Source organism: Artemia sp. Qi Xiang Cuo, chromosome 20 (genome assembly GCF_049724085.1).
Source record: "Artemia sp. Qi Xiang Cuo chromosome 20, ASM4972408v1, whole genome shotgun sequence".
In the NCBI taxonomy this organism is placed as follows: Eukaryota; Metazoa; Arthropoda; class Branchiopoda; order Anostraca; family Artemiidae; genus Artemia; species Artemia sp. Qi Xiang Cuo.
In genome coordinates, this window is record NC_142813.1 from 36,102,568 (window position 1) to 36,123,378 (window position 20,811).

At 34.5% G+C, this 20,811-nt stretch overlaps 1 protein-coding gene across 1 annotated transcript in view; it reads left to right on the forward strand.

Moving 5' to 3' along the window:
- LOC148940152 (uridylate-specific endoribonuclease A-like) overlaps positions 1-20,811 on the forward strand; it is a 63,399-nt gene that overhangs the window by 30,299 nt on the left and 12,289 nt on the right. Inside the window, exons 2-5 of the mRNA XM_089105786.1 lie at positions 4,852-4,944; positions 8,804-8,886; positions 11,959-12,114; positions 14,809-15,019. Coding sequence (XP_088961912.1) covers positions 4,875-4,944; positions 8,804-8,886; positions 11,959-12,114; positions 14,809-15,019 — 520 coding nt within the window. The 5' untranslated portion in view covers positions 4,852-4,874. The remainder of the gene's footprint in view (positions 1-4,851; positions 4,945-8,803; positions 8,887-11,958; positions 12,115-14,808; positions 15,020-20,811) is intronic.

The following is a 20,811-nucleotide window of genomic DNA, read 5'->3' on the forward strand; positions in this document are numbered from 1 at the left end:
GATTTTAATTATGATAATTTTCCCCTAAAACACGATTTTCTGCTGAAGTCAACATAAATTCAGAAAAAGTATGAAAACCGTGAGAAATCTCGGATTCTCAAAATCCTGAAAGAAAGCTTACCGAAATTTAAAAATCCTTAATTTCAGTGTAAATCCTTCAATGCAGAAGCATTGGCTATAAGAGAGGCTGTACTTCTGAGCACGGAGTGACCAAGGAAATGAAAATTTCTGGCAAATTGTGTGAGATAGATCTTAAAAATGTAGACCTTAGATAGATGCTTTCCGTTTAGCCCTAGATGGTTGGCCGAAGAGAACAATCTTCGGCAATATGTCATCCTTTATCCGCACAACGTGCCCTAACCACCTCAACCTTTCTTTCATTGTAGCCCTAGAGAGCGGTATTGAACCACATTTTTCGTATAGCCTATTGTTTGAAATACGGTCAGTCAGCCGGGTACCCAGAACAATCCTTAAGCCATTTCTCTGGAAAATATCTAGCAAATCTTCATCCGCTTTTCGGAGCGTCCATGCTTCAGAACCATATTTGACCACTGTCATCACTGTAGCTTCTAATATTCTAACCTTTGTTTGCAGACTTATCTTCCTATTCTTCTCCCCATTTGAAAGAGACTTTTTCCTCCCCATTTGATTCCGTGGTCTCCCATTGCCTTTCCTGTGCTCCTTAAAACAAAGTCCATCAAAATAATCCATAGAAAGGGGGATAGAACACAACCCTGCTTAACTCCTGATTTAATACAAAACCAGCTGCTAACCTCATTTCCTACCTTAACCGCAGCAGTATTATTCTCGTATATAGCACTAATCACTTTAATATATTTGTCTGGTATACCATACAAGGATAAAACCTTTACTAAAGCTCTTTCTATCAACAGAATCGAACGCTTGCTCGTAATCTATAAAACTGAGGACCAAAGGTGTTTGAAAACTCAGGCACTCTCAATTATTAGCCTAAGAGTGAAAATTTGGTAGACACATCCTCTACCTTTTCTAAAACCATACTGTTCTTCTCTTAAAACTTTGTCTACAGCCTCTCTCAGTCTAAAAAGTATCATATTACCAAGTAATTTGCTACCTACAGAGACCAGACTAATGCCTCGATAATTACCACACTCACTTTTATCACCTTTCTTATAAAGTGGCCTAATTAAGGTTTTGCTAAAATCGTTAGGTACTTCCCCTTTTTCAAAAATCATATTCATATTCTTCAATAACTTATTTCTAACCTCAGAGCCACCATATTTAAGGAACTCATTTACCACCCTATCAGCACCTGGAGCCATATTATTCTTTAATCCTTTTAGTACTGTTGCTAATTCCTCCTCACAAAACAAATCTTCCTTCACATCCAAGGTATCACAAATTTTTTCATTTTCTTCTATATTTTTTCCTGCAACTCTATCTCGGTTAAGCAAGTTCTCAAAATGTTCGGCCCCTCTCGCTTTAGTATTTTCCTTATCGCTAATTGCGACCCCATTCCTATCTTTAACTGGGACACGTCCGGATTGACTACTCCCTCTCAATTTGTTAACGTGCCAGTACAATTTTTTACTATTATGCCGTCTAGCTGCATCTTCCAGATCCTCGGTAATTTTATCCACGGCCTCCACTTCACACCTCCTTAGTGCATATTTTAATGCTTTCTCCACTTTCTTTACATTTCTTTTGTTTTCATACGATCTATCACTCAGATAATTCTTGTACAAGTTCTTTCTCCTTTCTATTAAACATAAAGCTTTCCCACTAATATTCTTAGCTCCAGTTCTAGCTTTCTTCCCTAATACACCTTTAGCAACTTCACAAATTATTTTTCTAAAATTATTCCAACCATCTTCCACATCATCAAATTTTAAACTCTGAAGTTTAGTATTCAACTGTTCCTGGAAAGTTTCTCTCAAATTCTCATCCTGGAGTCTACCAACATCATAACTTCCCGGGAGGTAGTTACCCTTCCGATATTTCTGCTTTAAATTAACTCTTGACACTACTAAATGGTGATCTTTACTTTTAACATCAATAACAGCACTCCTATATATCCTAGTATCTTGTATTGATCCTGCCAGTCTTCGGTTTACTATAACATTATCGATGAGGTTTGCTGTCTTACTATCACATGAATACCGTGTTAACTTATGAGCCATTTTATGACCAAACACCGTATTGGTTATAACTAGATTGTTATACCTACAAAATTGAAAAAGTCTGTATCCATTACTGTTTTCTTTTCCTACACCAAATTTACCTAGGCTAGGATACCATCTATCCCTATTTCTACCAACCTGGGCATTAAAATCTCCCAGTAATAACATCATATTTCTACCTGGGACCTTGTCTATTTGCTCCTGTAACTGTAAGTAAAATTCATCTGAGTCCCTAGTATCTCCGTCAGTCGGTTCTACTGGGGCGTATACTACTATAACTGATACCCTGAACTTTCTAGTCATAAAATGAGCAATTAGTATTCTATTATTAATACCTTCCCAGCCTAAACAAGACTTAGCATCTTTTTATTCATCACAAGCTGTATTCCCTGCTTATAGACCCCATCCTTTCTGCCTGAGTAAACAAATTCTATATCACCTAATTTCATGCTTCCTACCCCTGGGATATGAGTTTCTAAAATATCTAATAAATCCAGTTCGAATCATCTGAATTTGTCGCTCTATATGTCAATACGATCGTCATTTTTTAACGTTGTAGCGTTCCAAGTTCCAATTTTCCCTCTATTTAAATCATTAAAATTATTCTCGCATCTGGAAACGTAATAGTTCTGAATACTAGTGTAGGACAGGGCTCAAATATATTCTCTAATGTACACCAAAATACTTAAGATGATTTAAAGTTAAATCGCAAGAAGTCCCTGGGACCTCCACGAATAGGGGCTGTGTGCAATTCTGGGCCCATCTTGGTCACAACATGGTTTTCAGCACTTGGTGATGCTCCTCTATCAACAAGAGTCGAAATCCTGCACAGACAGTCTCAAGCCTATTACCTCTTGCTCATTATATATTCATGCCTACAAATATTATGCTACTACGGGGAAGGCAACCCATAATAGTTAAATTAACTAGGAAGAGGTTTTTAAGCCCAAAGACGCCCATCAAAACATACCAAGCCCAGAAGAATTGTCCATTCATCAGAATCCAGTGCAAATGTTGTTTCGTTTAATAAGCTAAAATTTCCAGGAGGGGCACCATTTCTCAAGTGGGAATAAAGTTAACGACAAGGTTACCATTTTTGCAGGTACCCCGAAAAGGTCGAGGCAACCGTGTGCAAAGGCCGTTGTCCATAGGTCTAGACTTTACGCCCTGCCACAGTTGTCCTTCTAGAGAGGATCCTCCCGCGATGGTGTTCTGCATCACCGTGCAATTTAACCAATTACTGGGAGAAGGTATACAATTCATGGGACATGTGGACAACCAGTGGGCCCTTTTGAGTGTACTTTTTAGGGGCCTTCTTCCTCCTCCGCCTCTATTTATGACCACGGGCGAGGGTGCCCTGGTTATTGTTATGGACCCCCAGGGATAAGGTCCCCTCTTGGTCCGTTCCTCCTGTGGAGGTACCCTACATATCTGTAGAACGTTCCCCTATCAGCACCTAGGGACGCGCTGAATGGCCTGAGGGAGGCCAGATAAACTGACAAGTCTCCTAACAATATATATATATATATATATATATATATATATATATATATATATATATATATATATATATATATATATATATATATATATATATATATATATATATATATATATATATATATATATATATATATATATATATATATATATATATATATATATTATAATATCTAAAGTATGAATCAGTAATTTATAAATCAGATTTAAATTCTGGAGCTTAGATTTGAGAATAATTTTGATTTGACAATAATCACTTTAATTATGTTTGGTTTTACTTACAGAAATATTCATGATATAGGCTATGATCACCACCACTGCCCCCTCTCAATCAACGAATGGTTGCTGGGCCTCCCTCTGGATATGGGTAGCTGCTGATCCCTGAGTAAATTAAATCATCATAGAAGAATATATATATATATATATATATATATATATATATATATATATATATATATATATATATATATATATATATATATATATATATATATATATATATATATAATATAATATATATATATATATATATATATATATATATATATATATATATATATATATATATATATATATATATATATATATATATATATATATATATATATATATATATATACAAAATATATATATATATATATATATATATATATATATATATATATATATATATATATATATATATAAATATATATATATATATATATATGAAAAAAATTACTCACATTAACACATGTAGGCATACAATGTCACATGATATGCTAGATATGCCGTGTCACTGTAGACACAACATTTCTCCTATTCGTTCCCTCTTTGTTTGTTATTATTCATTTTTTAATTCCTTGATAAATTTTACTCGTTTTCGGTTTATCTCTTTGGTGTGTTATGATTTGTGTTTGTGTCAACGTATTCTTTTGCCAATTTTATGCGAATTCGTTTTGAACCATTTTATATTTTTGATTTTTCCTTCTTTGATTCCCCCTTTAATTTTCCCTTCTGCTTAATTTATTGGCCTATCAAAATGTTTTTTGATGTGTTTTTTTTTTCAAATCTTTGGCTCCGAAATGCAAATTCGACCCATTTGGCTTTGAGACTGTCATTTTTTTTTTTCAACTAAATAATATATATGTAATCATTAAATAAAGAGGAGACCAGCTAATTTAGATTTAAATTAATTTCTCCCCTTTTCTAGCCAAATACTGAGGCGAACCGAGCATGGTAGATACATCAGCAATTGTTGCTACCATTGCTTCAATTGCCCATTTCGTAATTTTAACATACTCTGGTAAGTTTTTTTAATATTTGATCTGTTTTTAAGCCAGATTGTCAGATAGGTAAATAAAATTGTTTAACTTCTCGTTCATATAAGCTCCATTCACAATGAGATTTTACCAGCACCGAAATTTTGTTAGTGCTAATTTGATCCAATCAGATTTCCCATACAACAGTTTCTGTTTGGTTGAAAAACTATAGACAATTCTGATTGCCTCAAATTGGCGGCAGCTAAATCTCGGCATTAGTAATTTTTTTTTTTTTTTTTGAATGGGCTTATACTAGGGAAAAAGTTTTTGGATTGAGCATGAAAACTATGTTTGAGTTTGTCAGGTGGAATTTGTGAAATTGGCATCTAATTTATTATGAATTAGCCAAGATACTTTTCATCGATAATTGATATTAGTTCTTATTTTTAGGGGGTTACCTTATAAACGAACAAAATTCAGAGTGTGTCAAATGCTTTTGATGTTAATACCTAAAAAGATTTCAAGTAATTTGCAGTTTTCATTAAAGAAAAAATGAATAATATTTTATCCTCGTCCCTTCTCATAAGAGGCTCCTCATTGAGATTCTTTACTCATCATTTAGATTGCTGGTATTGGAGCGTAAATCCGAATTTTATCAATCTAGATTATCAGTCGGTTCAACCACAGCACACTTTTCAAAGAATTGTCAATATATTTTTGAAAATTTCTATACTCTCCATTAAAGATTTTTGGGATACATCAGTCACACGTCTTTCGTCATGACTTTGCCTTTGCGTGTTCTTAATGACAAATTTTTAGCGCATTGTGACGGGAATATTTGAGACCTGTTGAAGCTATTGCTATGACGCTTTGGGAAACTTCCCCAACCGCGCGATGTGACGTGTCCTGTTTCTGAACCAAATTTCCATAATGTGTAATATTTATTCTTTAAGTTCAACATCGTCCAACAAATCTCTAGCATCTATGGGAATGATATTTTGAAATTTGTTGGAGTTCAGAATTGGATTTATGGATTCTGCCTTTTAATAATATTTCATCATTTTTTCTTCGATTGAGCCAAAACGAAAGAGTATACCGCACCTTCTCTAAATGATTTACAAATTGAGAAAGACGCTTCTGGTAGACATTTCTCCAGTCGCATAGGTATGGGATGTATAATTGTTTATTGGGATGCAGGTGATACCAGCAATGGCAGGGGAATAAATTTCAGGATTTCTGACATAAATTATTTTGTACATTTTAAAATTTTATAACATCATATAATTTTATGTATTAGCCTAGACATTAAATTAAAGCTACGTTATTGGGTTAATTGCAGCAACTTTTACTTAAAATGGGGAGACTAAAGTAAGGTGCAAAAAACCTCCCGTCTAGTATAGTGACTCATCTAGATCAGGGTTGCCACTAGTGTCAATTTTGCGCCAATTCTGGTGAGGATATTTGAGGGATTGTTTTTTCGCTTTAATGGAAAAATAATATTAGTTGACCGTAAAATAAGTGTTAGCTAACAGTTAAATCTTATTCTTTCTAATATTCTTATTAATGCCGATTCCGCATTTTTGACGTCATCTCATCTCACGTTCGGAATCTAAAGAAGATTTTGATAATACCAAATCCAAATAAAGATTAGCATTCAGAAAACCCTTAAGTAAATTATCCATTGAAATTTCGGTTCTGCCATTCATTGTTGGGGTGTTTAATTAGTTACTTTCTCACCATTACTTCAGAAAGAACTTATCTTTTATTTCATGCCCTTTATGTTTTCACCTGGGTTTTCATTTACTTTGTATTATTCTTCCACATCGAAAACGGCTGAGCGGAGGTTTCGGCCGATTTGTTTGCATTCTTCTTCTTCTTTCACTGGTTGTAAATTACCTTGTTTTTCTTCATTATCCTAAATTTTCTCCTTTCTGAAATAAGGACTGAAAATAATCTTGGTTCACGTTTTATTCGTTAAACGAGGTTTAATAGCCATTTAGCTTCGAGCAGATTACTATGTGCTATTTTTTACTAGCAGCAAAGCCTTCCAGAAGACAAGCATATAAAAGAAAATAGACTGTACATCCTCTTTCAAGGATCAGAAACCTACGGACTCACAGCGGAAATTATTCAAAACTTTCATCTGTTGACCACCGTCCGTTTGTGGCGCTGTGATGTGTCTCATTTCCGAAAAAAAACTTGCATTACTGTTTATATACCTGTACTATTTACTAACTGTACAGTGAATAATACTCGCTTGACTTCAGTGTTAGGGTACCCGTCCTTTATCTTTACATGATTATTTTCAGGTTTGAAGATAAGTAATTGGCTGGTAGTTGCATACATGGACAATTGTGTAGGTAAACAGTAAAAACAAGAAAGAAAGAAGATTAAACTGGGTATTTTTCTTCTGTAATGCTCATGGCTCTTTTTCCATTTTCTTGTTCTATCCAAACACGCCGCCAGGGTAATTTGGCCGGGGGAGGGGAGCAATGTTATAATGAATATGTTTGCTGATTATAAATTAAAATCATTTAATTATGTTTATAGGTAGTAATAGTAGATTTTACGACAAAGGGGGTCAAGTACCCAGAGGATTTGGTCTCTAAGCACTGGTGTCAATTTGGAGGGGGGGGGGGGGGCGCATAGGAGCACTTACCCCCTAGATTTTTTGCCCCTTCCCGTTTATTTATTTATTTTGAACCATTTGTTTGGTATATTCATTGAAGATTGCCTTTTTTGGCACTTTCGGTAATTAGGCACTATATGGGTCTTTACAAGGAAACCATTCACGAAAAATCTGTTTTTGACAGGTTAATTCAAGAGACTGCTATAGAGTAATGCAACGCATAGGGTGGGTTTCATTGCGTTACGATATTTAAACTGTAGTTTTTTGGGGTTTAGGGGGGGAAAAAGGTACCTAGGTTAGGTTAGGTTATGTATTTAATATATGCTATGCTTTACCCCCCATCCCCCCCCCCTAATGTGTAAATATATAGCCCAAATTTGTTTATAAACAATTATATATTCATCCTATTTTATTTTATTTCATTAGTATTTACCAAACTTTACATTTAGAAAGGTCCATATAATGCACTAGTACCGCACTTTCAGTACAGAAATTGAAAAAAACACCGAATTTTGCCCCCCCCCCCCACCCCAGGTTGTGAAAAAAATATTTCCCTTTTTCTGATTTTTGAGCGTTAATGCCACTGTCTCTAAGAAAAGTTTCTAATTTCGTCTATTTTTTCAGGGAATGCCATTGACCCCTGAACACTCGTGGCTTTATCCCTCTATTTTGCTCTTCTTAGTTTTTACTTCCTTGTGTGTTTACGCTACTAATTATTAAATACAAGCTAATTGAATTAATTTTTGTGAAAAACAGCAGTCTACAGCTAGGGACCTAATTGTCAACCCATTTATGCCAATTTGAAATGATTGCCAACATTGTTCATAAGTATTTGAAATATAGGGTCCAAAGTTTTCGAAAATGACGACTTTGATGATAATTATGGGATAATTTAATATAGAAAAAATATATAGCATCGTTCAGTTTGAAAGAGGCAGCTCTGGAGGTACAACCTCCTAGAAATGCTAAATCGTCGTACATTGAAGATATTTGGGCATGTGAAATAAAGAGAATGCTAGTGAAAATTCTTAAAAAACAAATACTTTTAAATTCTCAAATGCTTTCAAATTTTTAAAAAAAAGTGCAAGCTTCTGAAGAATTATTAAAAAGATTTTCTATTATCCTTTTATCGATAATTTTCCTATAATATTCATTATTATATTAGTTCATTATTCATTATTCCTATTATTGATTTTGAACTTTATTTATCTTCACCGGAAATATGACTGTCTAAAATCAAAACTGTGGTCTTCTCAAAACTTAACTTATTTCAGTTTCACCAGGCATTGGGCAAGGGTCTGAAGTAGCGGCTGCAAATGCTTTCACCGGAGTACAAGAAGCTGGTGGAGTAGCAGAGGTAAGAAACTTACATCTAAGGAACCTCATTATCAAGGCAGATTGAGATCTTTTGGACTCCCTTGCTGGTGAAATTCTTTGAAATGATCTGCCTCCAATTTACTTGTGTTATCGTAAATAGATTAATCATTACACTTTTTAAGGAAATTTAAGTAGCTGGCACAAGCTTATAAAGTTTGTATCGGATTAACGACGCTTTTGAGTATTAATGCCCCTACCTCAGCACTGCAGTGTGTTGCTACAGTTGGGTTCAAACTCTTGGTTTCTTATAGCCAACATGAGATCAAACCCACTGTGCCACCACAGGACCATAAGCTTATAATGGAGCCCAAATTAATAAACTCAAGTATGCAGCCATTTTTGTGTTTCAAATTCTGAGGCTCCATCTTGAAAGGTAAAATTTTAAGTTCACCAACTGATCAGTGTCCAAGCATCAGTGTCAAAAATCAGGTGCTCAAGCCTGGTAGGAGTTTTTTCTGTGCTTGACATATTCTTGGGCTTTTTTGCTCAACACATTGGTGCAATTGCAAGTGAAATTAAATGCTACCTCTCTAAGTTGAAAAACTGTAAAATAGCACTCTTAGTTTTGCACTCAGGGTTCGAACTCAGCATTAGCACCATACTACTGGGCCGTCGGAAGGACCTTCGTAGTCAAGAAGCGTCGTTAATCCAAAACATACACAAATAATAGCTGCATCAAAATTCGTACACAAATTCACAACAAAACGAATCCCTTTTGATAAGAATGCTTTCTTTCAAGATATTAATTCATCCAGAAAGCACTTGATTGAACACTTTCAACAATTATGTGATGCTCTGTGGTAGCGCAGTGGGTTTGATATCACCTTGTAAATACGGGACCAGAGTTTGAACTCAGTTGCAGCACCACACTGCTGGGATGTCGCAAGGACCTTAGTAGAAGCGTCGATACAAATTGATGAAATGAATCGGTTATTGCCTTTAGTCTATTAGCTTGTAGCATAACCAACTTTGATCCCAGGATGACTCTTTATTTGTTTCTAACTAGAATGAAAATATTTTTTGGCAAATGATTTTATGTTTGAATGTTTGTATTAGCTTTGGGTTTGGTCTGTACGACCTAGTTCTTATTAATTTTTGCGACTACAGTGTTTTTCAAATAATTTGAATTAAAAAAAAAGATTCTATTTTATAAAAAAAACTTACTAGATACTCTGTTCAAAACCAAATATTCCGTTTTTGTTTATTGTTATAATGTTTTAGCGTCCCTCTCATATAATAAAAAAGTTTCTGTATTTTGGATTTTTTTTTTTTCAACATCAAACCTTGTTCTGTTTTGCCACAGCTATTTTAGACCTAATCTTTTCCTGTTGCATCAGCTGTAAATTCTGGTATAAGTGTTTCCACAATTGAAACAGCAAAGAACTAAACTGAAAGAAGAAGGAAACGTCAGAAACATCAAGGCCAGGTAGCTTAAAATCAAGCCCAGTTTTTTGGTTGCACTTAGAATGAAATATTGGAAACCTTGACCTTTGAATAGTGACCTGCACAGCCGTTGGCCTCATGTGATTTTGACAAAAAAATGGAAATAATAATTAATGTCATGTTCCCTGTGTAAGTTTTGGTATCTTATTTTTCTGCAGTTGTATAATTTTAATTTTTCAACTTGAAACATCAATTTTATCATCATTTGATAGCTGACCTTGAACAATATTCGTCTTATATTGTCTAACAGATTTATGTACTTGTAAATGGCTTTTTAGATTAAAAATTCGTTAGAACATGTAAAAAAAATTTTTTTTAAGCCAGTTTAGACCATCCTCTAAGAAAAAGTTTAAGTAATATCATATTTTATGTTATGTTTCCTGTGTAAGTTCTTGTATATTATTTTTATGCAATTGTATAAATTTAGTTTTTAGTAATTATCATTTTTCAACGTAAAATATAAATTCTTCCATCATTATATAGCTGATTTCGAGCTTTATCTGTCTGGTATGGTCTGGCTGATTTACATATTTGTAAATGGCTTTTTATTTTTTTTTTTTTTTAGATTAAAAATTCATCGGAAACAGGCAAAACAGCTATTTTTGAAGCAATTTTAGACCATCCTCTAAGAAAAAGTTCAAGTAACATCATATTTTTTATTACGTTCCTTGTGTAAGAAAAATATATTATTTTTCTGCAGTTGTATAATTTAAATTTTTATTAATTTTTATAATTGTAATTTTTCAACGAAAACATCAATTCTACCATCATTTGATAGCTGATTTTGAGCTATATCCGTCTGGTATGGTCTGACTGATTTACAAATGGCTTTGTATTTTTTTTTCTTTTAGATTAAAATTCAATGGAAACAGGCAAGAAAGCTATTTCTGAAGCAAGTTTAGACCATCCTCTAAGAAAGAGCTCAAGCAATATCGTATTTCTGATTCTGCGAATGGATAGTTCTGAAACTAATGAATACAAAGATATAAATCTAACCATTGCAATAATATGCTTGTCACAATATCGTATGTTTTCACAGGAGACATGTACATTAAGGCCTTTTGTATTTTAGTTCATTTTTCTCCGATGAGCTAGTTTTTTTTCATAGAAAAGGCTGCAATTTCTTGGCAAATATGTTGTTTGCCATGGACAAGTATTTCTATAACATAATACAAATTCCATGCTTTTTCGAAAGTGAACCCTTACACTTAAACGTATCTGAGCATTTAATCTAAAAAGAATCTAGTTTACTGTTATTAGCGAGAGGATGCCCAATTTCAAAAATGACACAACAGTTGGTGCATCCTGAGTGTGGCCTAAGTGTCCCAAGCATGGGAGAAACTGGGACAAGGGTGGCAGAAACTTTGCCAAGCGTGGCGGAACTGTGCCAGGCGTAGCTGAAGTGTGTCAAGCATAGAATAAACTGTGCCAAGCGTTGTTGAAGCTGTGCCAAGCACGGCAGAAACACTGCCATGCTTGGTAGTTGTTTGGCACAAGTGGCGCTCTGAGATGCAAGTAGATGGTGGAAAGTGGGCGCCCCTTCAGTTATTAGCTTGAAAAACGATCTCTTTGTCCAACACTTTAAACTCTAATCTTGTATAAACCTTAGGAAATGATTGTTGCTAAAGCTGCTGGATCTGTTGATCGTGCAAGATCCAACTCCGGATTGCCAAACCGTGTTTTTAGCCGATCTTGCAAAGGAAAGTGTGGCACATCATCACCTATTCCTGGTCTTCCTTGCCAGTGTCATAATGACTGTATACAAGTAAGTAATTTGGCTTTGTATTTTTGAATATTATATGCATAATTGTAACCGGGGATATGCTGAAGAGTTACTACCAAAGAAATTGCAATCCTAGACACCTAGTCAGGCTATGCTAAGCGATCTGCATGCCTCTTTTCTTTGTTGGCAGAAAACACCTTACATCTCAACAGTAACTTGACTTCGAGCTCAAAAATGGCAAAACGCAGACACACAACTGCACGATTCTATCCATCAGCAAGTGAAATGACATTATTTTTTATATAGTTTGGGAAATGGGATATGCAAAGTTTGCCTGTCGCTTAGACTATCTATCTTGGCTTTTCTCCAATTAGCCATGGCTCTCAACTTTTTCATTAAAGTCCACAAAGTTGATTTTAATTCAAAAATCAAACCATGGGGAAACGAAAGAACCTCGGATCTCTTAGTGTAGTTTTTCAATGTAATAGTTTATAGTCTCATAATATAAGGTGTTTGGTTGCAACCCTCCCCACTGACCCACAGGAAATTAGATTTCTGAACATATTTTTGTTGAACTCATTGCTCATTTACCTATTCCAGGCTGTTATACTTTACCTAATGGATGTATAAGTCGGAAGGTATGACTTCATGATAGTTCGTACATGTTGTGTTTGTTTATTATCTGCTATTGATCTTTGTCGTATTGTTTTTTGTTTTTTTTTGTCTGTTATCACTCGTAATTATTATGGCATGGAAGCTATTCAAACTCAATAAAAATACACGGTGTAAAAAAAAGCAGAAAAACTTATTGTTTTTGAACAGCAAGCTATACGAAGAATATGGTTTCTAACCATTTTCTGGTCTTATAATATTAAGATGGTTAAGTTTTGTTTTATGGGGGAAAGGTAATAGCCATTTCTTAGTAATTTCTTCTTGTTTTAAGTTTTAAGTTTGTTCTTTAATTCTCATATGTTTTGGTATTACCATGAGTTATCAGCACCATTATTAGTACCCTCAAGACGAAATATTAGCTATACAATATAATGTATTTATTTGTTTCTAAACCTTCAAACAACGTAAAAATTACACAAAGATATAGTTTATCAAAACTATAATAATGATCACCTATTAAACAGTGAACAACTGTCACATACCTAAAATTTTAAACATCACTGTATCGGAATTTCGATGAATTGGCTATCGTGTCCCATTTTACAAGAAGTTTCCCTTCCAATTAAAAAAATATTATTCTGATTTCCAACAAAGAATGAATTTCTTTTTTGTTTCAATTAAGATAGTTCTAAGCGACAAGAATTATCATAAAAAAGCACTCGATTATATTTCAGAGATATGCTTCCAGTGGGTGGTCATATTGTGACCAATGTCACTTTGTGGCTTGTGAAATCACTCTTGAATTTTGACAGTGTTGATACCATAGAATAATATAAGTGATAGAAGAAGACTCTTTGGGGCTTTAACGGGGGTTAGATTAAAAATTAAAGCCTGCTAACACCATGGACAAGGTAGAACTTCCCAGCAGAACTAGAATAATTTAAAACGAGGTCAGTTGTATTTTTTCTCGATACGAATATCAAATTGGCTACGCTAACGCGAACTGTAAGTAAGGAGTGACTGGGCCCGATAGTAACCGAAACTCCAAAAAAAAAAGAGAATTTGATATCAATGGATGCATCAAGAGTCTTTCTCCAATGAAAGTATGCTAAGGAGAATTTTTCTGGCGGAATCTTCCGCAAGAATTTTTCCAGAGGGAATTTTCAGCGAGAATGGAAATGTCAGGGGGAATTTTCTGGGTAGAGGGTATTTTGCGTGGAATGTATTTTCCAAGGAGGAATTTTCCGTGGGGAAAGGGGGTTCCATGTAGGTATGTAGGGGGAGGCGGATCTGTCCGTATTATTTGAAAAACGGTCACAAACAACATAAAAAAAGGTTTTTATTTAACTGGAAGTAAGGGACAACACTAAAACATAAAACGAACAGAAATTATTCCATATGTGAGGGGATAGCCCCTCCTCAATAACTTGTTCTTTACCCTAAAGTTCGTCTTTTTGTCCCAATTCTTTAAGAACGGCTCCTGAACCACAAGGGCCGTTTAATTAGAATAAGAACCTTTCTAAAAAGCACTGAAAAACTTTAACGTGAAGAGCGAGGTGTTGAGAAGAGGACAACTCCTCCTTATATTCGAAAGAATTTCTGTTCTTTATTTAATAGGATAGTAAAAACTGCGTTCGAATGTGTAACATAGGATAGTCTAAACAAAATGGACACATGTAGGCTTGTTGTTCCCATTTGGTAAAAGTGTTTTTTTTTCTTTGAACCAATATAAAGCAATAGTAAAAAAGACATGAAGCAATAGAACCCATGTTTTATTTAGATTTTAATTCTTTCACTGTTTTGTTTATAGTTAACTTGTATTTTTATGACAGAGAAAATTCTGTTACATAGCATGTCATATTGCTTTGTATTGTATTTCTACTAATCACGACACTGCTTGCCTACCTCTCTGGATATATATTACCCCTTGGCTGTTTTTTCTTGATGCTGGCAACCGTGTTCATTCTTATTTAGTGTTCATTATTTAAAGTGTAAATAAAAGAAGCAACTGTTCCAGTTCTCGGATTTTTTTATTATTTTTACTATCATTTTGTTTCTCGTTATTTTTTTTTGCTATTTTTTTTATCGGACCTTCATAATCATCATCTATTATAACCTTTACAGGCTGGTAACTGCTGCCAAGACTTCATTGAACACTGCCATAGCTGCAAAAATCGTTGTGGTAACCGCTTTGACATTCGCTCATCTTGTCAGTGTAACTCGCGTTGTCATCTCACTAGGGATTGTTGTCCAGATTTCAGTCGCGTCTGCAGCTCAATAGCCGGAACGCAATCTACTCAAAGACCAGTTTTTACTACAACAAAAAGGACGACATGTAAGGATTTCACTGTTGATTTAGAGTTGGGGGTGGAATGTAAGATCAAAATTCATGTAAAAAGTAGGAAAAAGAAAAGAGAAAGCAGAAAAATAGAATTGCTTGAAGGAGAAAATGTGACTATAGCTGACATTTAATATGAAACGAGAAATGAAAAAACTATGGAAGCAACTTGTAAGAATACAACTGTGGATTCTGGGCATGAAGCTAAATGCAAAAAGGAAAAGAACAAAAGAGGAAGAAGAAGAAATAAAAGAAAGCGAAGAAGAAAACTACAAAAAGAAAAGAGGAAGAAGAAGAAAGAAAACGAAGAAGAAGAAGGAATCAACGCATTAATAGCAACAAATGAAAGCACAAATGGAAGTATTATTTTTGAGTTAATTGAAGGCAAAAAGTCAATGGGACTGCTTTGGAGACTAAAGCAAGTTTCAACGGCGGAACAATAGATGATGGACAAGTTGTGAAATGTGCCAAGGAAAAGAAGAAAAGGCAAAGGAGAAATAGAAAAAAGAAAAGTAAAAGCAATGAGATAAAGACATCTAAGGGTACAAGCGCAAACATTGCTCATAGGGTAGATGAGATCAAGTATGTTAATGGGACAGTTTTGGAGACTATTGCAACTTGTAACAGCACAACTGTTGCAGCTGAGAAGGGAATTAGCTGTACAACAGAAAAGAAAAAGAGACGAAGAAGTAAAAGGGAAAAGAAAACAAAGAAAAATAATAATACCAATCTAATAGAAGGTATAATTAATCTAAAACTAATTAACCTAAAGTGTTTGATAAGTCTGTTTTCTTCTCTATATTTTGCAAGGCTGAGACTAGTTTTCTGTACTATGGAAAAAAAAGAAGTTAATTTCCTAATTTATAATTATCATTTTTCAGTAATAATTCTTCCCTGGGCTCTTCTACTTATCCTCGTACAAAGATTACAAGGAAAGTAGCGATCCCAAAGTTTTCTATAAAATATATCCCTTTTCTTAATAAATTTATCTCTAAGCAATTTCTTAAAAGCCCATTTCTTTCAAAAATAGTGTACCAGGTTTGCAAAATATGAAATAGCGGTGAGTGACAGGCACTTTGCTTAAAGCAAAAAATATGAATAAGTAAAGATATATTAAGGTAAAAAAAAGGAAAAAACATCATAATTTAGGATTTAGTTTCTCCAACATGAAGATAATAAAGTGCAATAGCCGTCATTCGTTGAAGATGTGATATTTTTTACGCAACTTTTCCCCGTAATCTGGTTACATTAGTACTCGTAGTTGGCCTTATAAGTTAAGAGATAATAATAATTGGATTATCACCCTCTGAATCATAACAACAACGCACCAATAACGCACAATAACGCACCAATAGGAGTATGAGAAAAAGAAAAAGGAAAAGGACACTTGACAAAATTACGCACAATTATTGACAACTTTAACTTTCAAGTAATCATTAAATTTCAAGTAATAAAGTAATATTTCAAGAAAATTAAGCCACTCCAAGGGTTGTAAACCTGTTTAAATGTATCATACAAATAAATAATGCAAAATCTAAAAAAAAAAATCATAGTAACCCAGCAAAAAAAAAAATGAATAAATAAATAAATAAAAAGGAAATTAGCATTAAAACAAAAAATTCTTCTAAGGGGGGTTCAACGGATGACCCGTAAGCTAGGAAAAAGCTTATCTGCTATATCAAGAGGATCTGGCAAGCTGTATCTCTCCCGCAGTCCACCATTCCTAGTCTAAGGAGGAACCCACATAAGGAACTTTAAATATTTAAAATAGGCCCTCCTGATTTCTATTTTATCCGATTGGTTAAAAATGTCCCAGAAAGGAACTAGGTGTAGAACATGAGGTAGAGAAACAGCATTATAAACTTTCACAGGGTGGCGTTTACCAAGATTCAGCTGTGATCCAACTGCACCAGCAAACACATTACGGATCTTACATTCGGTTAAGTCAATAAGTAATTTCTGAGTTTACATTAGCGATGCACCAATAGGCAAACCATGGTACACAAGTTCATGCAGTGGTACAACATCAGGATCACCTAGATTTACACTATCAGGAGTTTCAGAACGGTTAAAATTAAATAAGAAGATTTGAGACTGAGCTGTATTTAAAAAAAGACAAATAATATAATTCTTAGCAATCCCCCTATAACCTATTTCTAAACTAAACACAATCCTGCTTAGGTTAAGAACGTCATCCGCACAACATAAAACAGACACACTAACACCGTTCAATATACAGCAAGGCGATAAATCCTCTTGGGCTCTTAGGGTTGCGTTATTATAAATAGTAAGAGAGGTAATTGTTCCTTGTTTATTTCCAATATTCACATGGAGTTCTGAAGGAAGAAGCGAGGATCCAATCTTTAAACGTACACGGAGGTGTCTGTACGTACAATAAAGAGGTCGAACTACATCTACAGATACCCCCCCCTTTTTAATAACTCATGTATAACCTGAGAATGAATTAGAGATCCGAAAGCATTACTAATGTCATATGCGCCAATAGCCAAAGGACTATCTGACCTTTCAGCATCCTTTAATCTTGTACATAAACTCCTTAAAGCGTTGTAGCAACCGGGACGCGGTTGAAACCCAAACTGAAAAGGAGGCATGACACACTGCTGACGAATATGATCAATAATCAACTACTCAAAAATCTTTGAAACACACAATAAAAACTGTAATAGGCCTATAAGACGAACATTGATACAACGGTTTCCCTTTTTTCAAAAGCGGAGTTACAACACTAACACATAAGCACTTAGACACAACTCCTACTGTAAAAGTCATCTGCAAAAATAAAGCGATATGGTCAAAAAGGTAATCACTGGTAAACTCAAAATGGCGTACACAAATCCCATCTGTCCCACAAGAAAACTTCTTTTTAAGCTTCGGTATAACCTCTTTAATCAAATTACCTCCAACGATTACCTGCTCAGATCTAGCTCGACTATTCAAAAAACTCTTAATTTCATCTTCAAACTTTTCAGCCTGCGGACTATCAGGGGCTTAAACTGGGAAGAAAAATGAGCCACCCACTAAGACTCGGGTATTTCTAAAGCACTGGAAACAGTAGGTCGACCGGGGCGAGACTTCCAAAGCAAATTTGGATCGTCAGCGATTTTTGCCGCCAATTCAGCTTTGATATTGGCAACATGATCACGGAGCGCTTTGCAAAACTTGGGTTTTTTATTTTTTATTTTACGGAATTTTTATTTTTATATAGGATGTATATTTTTCATGTGTGGTTTAACAATTTGTGTTTCCAGTAATATGTTTTGAATTAAGGTTTTGTAGTTGCTTGTTTACGATCATTTTCAGATCTAATGATCTTACAGATCTTACATGAATTAATTTTCGCTCTTATAAAGGCTTAAGTTTTTGAATATTGGGTTCTATAGGTTTTAACTTTTGTAAGCGGAGCTAAAGTTTTTTTTTGGGTTTTAATTTTTTGATTATAGGTTTTTTTTTTTTTTAGTTTAGTATAATATACCGGCCTTCAACTCTTATGCAGAAAGCTTAAGTATCTTATACAGAACTTTGATAAACAAAGGCAAAAACGACCAAATTTGCACTTGGTATAGTGCAGAAACAAAAACAAATATAACTTTAACATTATTGTCTTAAATCCTAAAATCATATGTCAATAGGAAAGAAAATATTGTAAAAACAAAACAAAGATTAAAAACTAAATTTTAAATACAACAAAAATACGATTTCAAAAAAGGACAAAATACCCATGCATAACCAAACTTCTATAGCACCAAGTTCTCAAATACTGAAATTGGGACATTTAGATTGTATTTACATTTTTCTTTCACCGTGGTAATATAAAACGTTACCCTTTTTTTTTCTTTTTTTTCTTTCAAATTGATGATAAATGTAAACCGAGTAGAAGGCATAAGAAATTATTGAAGTTTCCGTGTGTAGGACTTGTGTGTTTCGAAGGTATTTAAACACTTTTAAAGGATTTTTTTATTGTTTCAGGGTTTAATTTTTTTTGGTGGGGGGGGGGGGGGTTAAAATGTTTCTTAAATGTCGTCCAATTTTTTAGTTTTTGAGTTTCAAGTTTTTGTAGGTAGTGTGAGAGTATAGGACTTTTCGCTACTGTTCGTATAAATTATACTGTGACTTGCAGTTCGTTAACGTGAACATGAAACCCAATATTTACATTCAAACATGAGTAAAAGAGAGTTCTAGATAACACCCCCCCCCCCTTGAGAATATACCAATAAGTCAAGATGCCCATCCTTTTGTGCCAGTATGCATATGAAGGAAATCTTCTTTCTTACAAAGACGAATTGTTTACGCAATGAAATAGGAGCTATCATCTTGTACCACCCATGTTCAGGCTTAATCAAAATTAAGGGAGATACGAAACAATCTATGCATATTCCCTCCCCCTAGATATAGACCTAGGGCCGTATCCAGGATCTTTCTTCGGGGGGAGGACATTTCTTTGGGGGGGGGCAGGGGAGGTTAAGAAAAAACTACAGAACACCACAAAAATATGTTTACTGGTATTTTGTTACTTTTGTACGAATCACAACTTTTTTATGTGGGGGTAGATTCAAACCAATTATTCACTCCTTCCACTCGAATACGGTCCTGTCTAGGCCCATATTTATATGAATGCATGCGGAAAGTTAGAAAATCTGCGTGTAAAATGTACTTTTTGAGACATTGGGCACTCCTTCCATGCCATACTTAATAACACTTAATATTGTCCAATCAAGTCCATCAACTTGGTTAAATGAACCTTTCACTGTTAGTAAGGAGTGAATCGGCTCAATAGTAGCCGAAAATCTAAAAACAGAACTTTAATAACAATAGTTAAATCAAAAGAATTATATTTTTATGCTGACTGCACATGCATAACGTTTATTTAGTTTAATGTCACCCATCAAAGTTGCGAGCCTGAAATAATTTGCCCAGTTTCGTAAAAGGGGAAACACCCCCAAAAAGTGAAACGATCTTAATGAAAATTAAGATCCGTCAGGTTCCGCCGAACCATCAGGTTCGGCATATCAGAGAACCCTAACGAGTTGTCGAGTTTTTATATACAACAATGTGGAATTTCTATTTTTGCCAGAAGAAAAGTCACGGATGCGTACTTGTTTATTTCTTTTTTTATTATTTTGTTGTTTTTTTTTGTTTTTTTTCCCAGGGGTGATCGTTTCGTACCAGGGATTCTAGAAGTTCTTAAGAGTTCATGTCATTAGAAATGAAAGTTCTAGTGCCCAAAAAGATTGGAGGGCAACCAGACCTCTTTTCCCCCAAAGACATCTGATATAACTCTTGGGATAGCCATATGATTCATCATAATTGAATGAGCAAATAACTATGCCTTTGGGGATGACATAACCCCAGAACCCCTGGGGAGAGGGCTGTAACTTACGCGATTTCCCGTTTCTGTACATATAGTATTTTTTTATTGGGAAATATACGAAAATTTTTTTGGGGTTGTTTTCTGCAGGAGGATTTTCCACGTGGGGAATTTTCTGTATGAAGAAACGTTTCCAGGGGAAAGTTTATACGGGGGTGATAGGGGAGAATTTGATTTCCTGGCATAATTTGAAAAAAAAGAAATTAAGTAAAAAAAAAGTTTTTTCAACTTAAAGTAAGGACCAATATTAAAACTTAAAAGTAGTAGAAATTATCCTGAATATGAGGAGGGGGGGGGCTGTCCCTTCCTCAGCCTTTGGTCTTTACGCTAAACTTTGAATTTTTGCCATGATTCTTGTCAAAAGATTACTCAAACACACGACCCGTTGAATTTGAATAAGTAG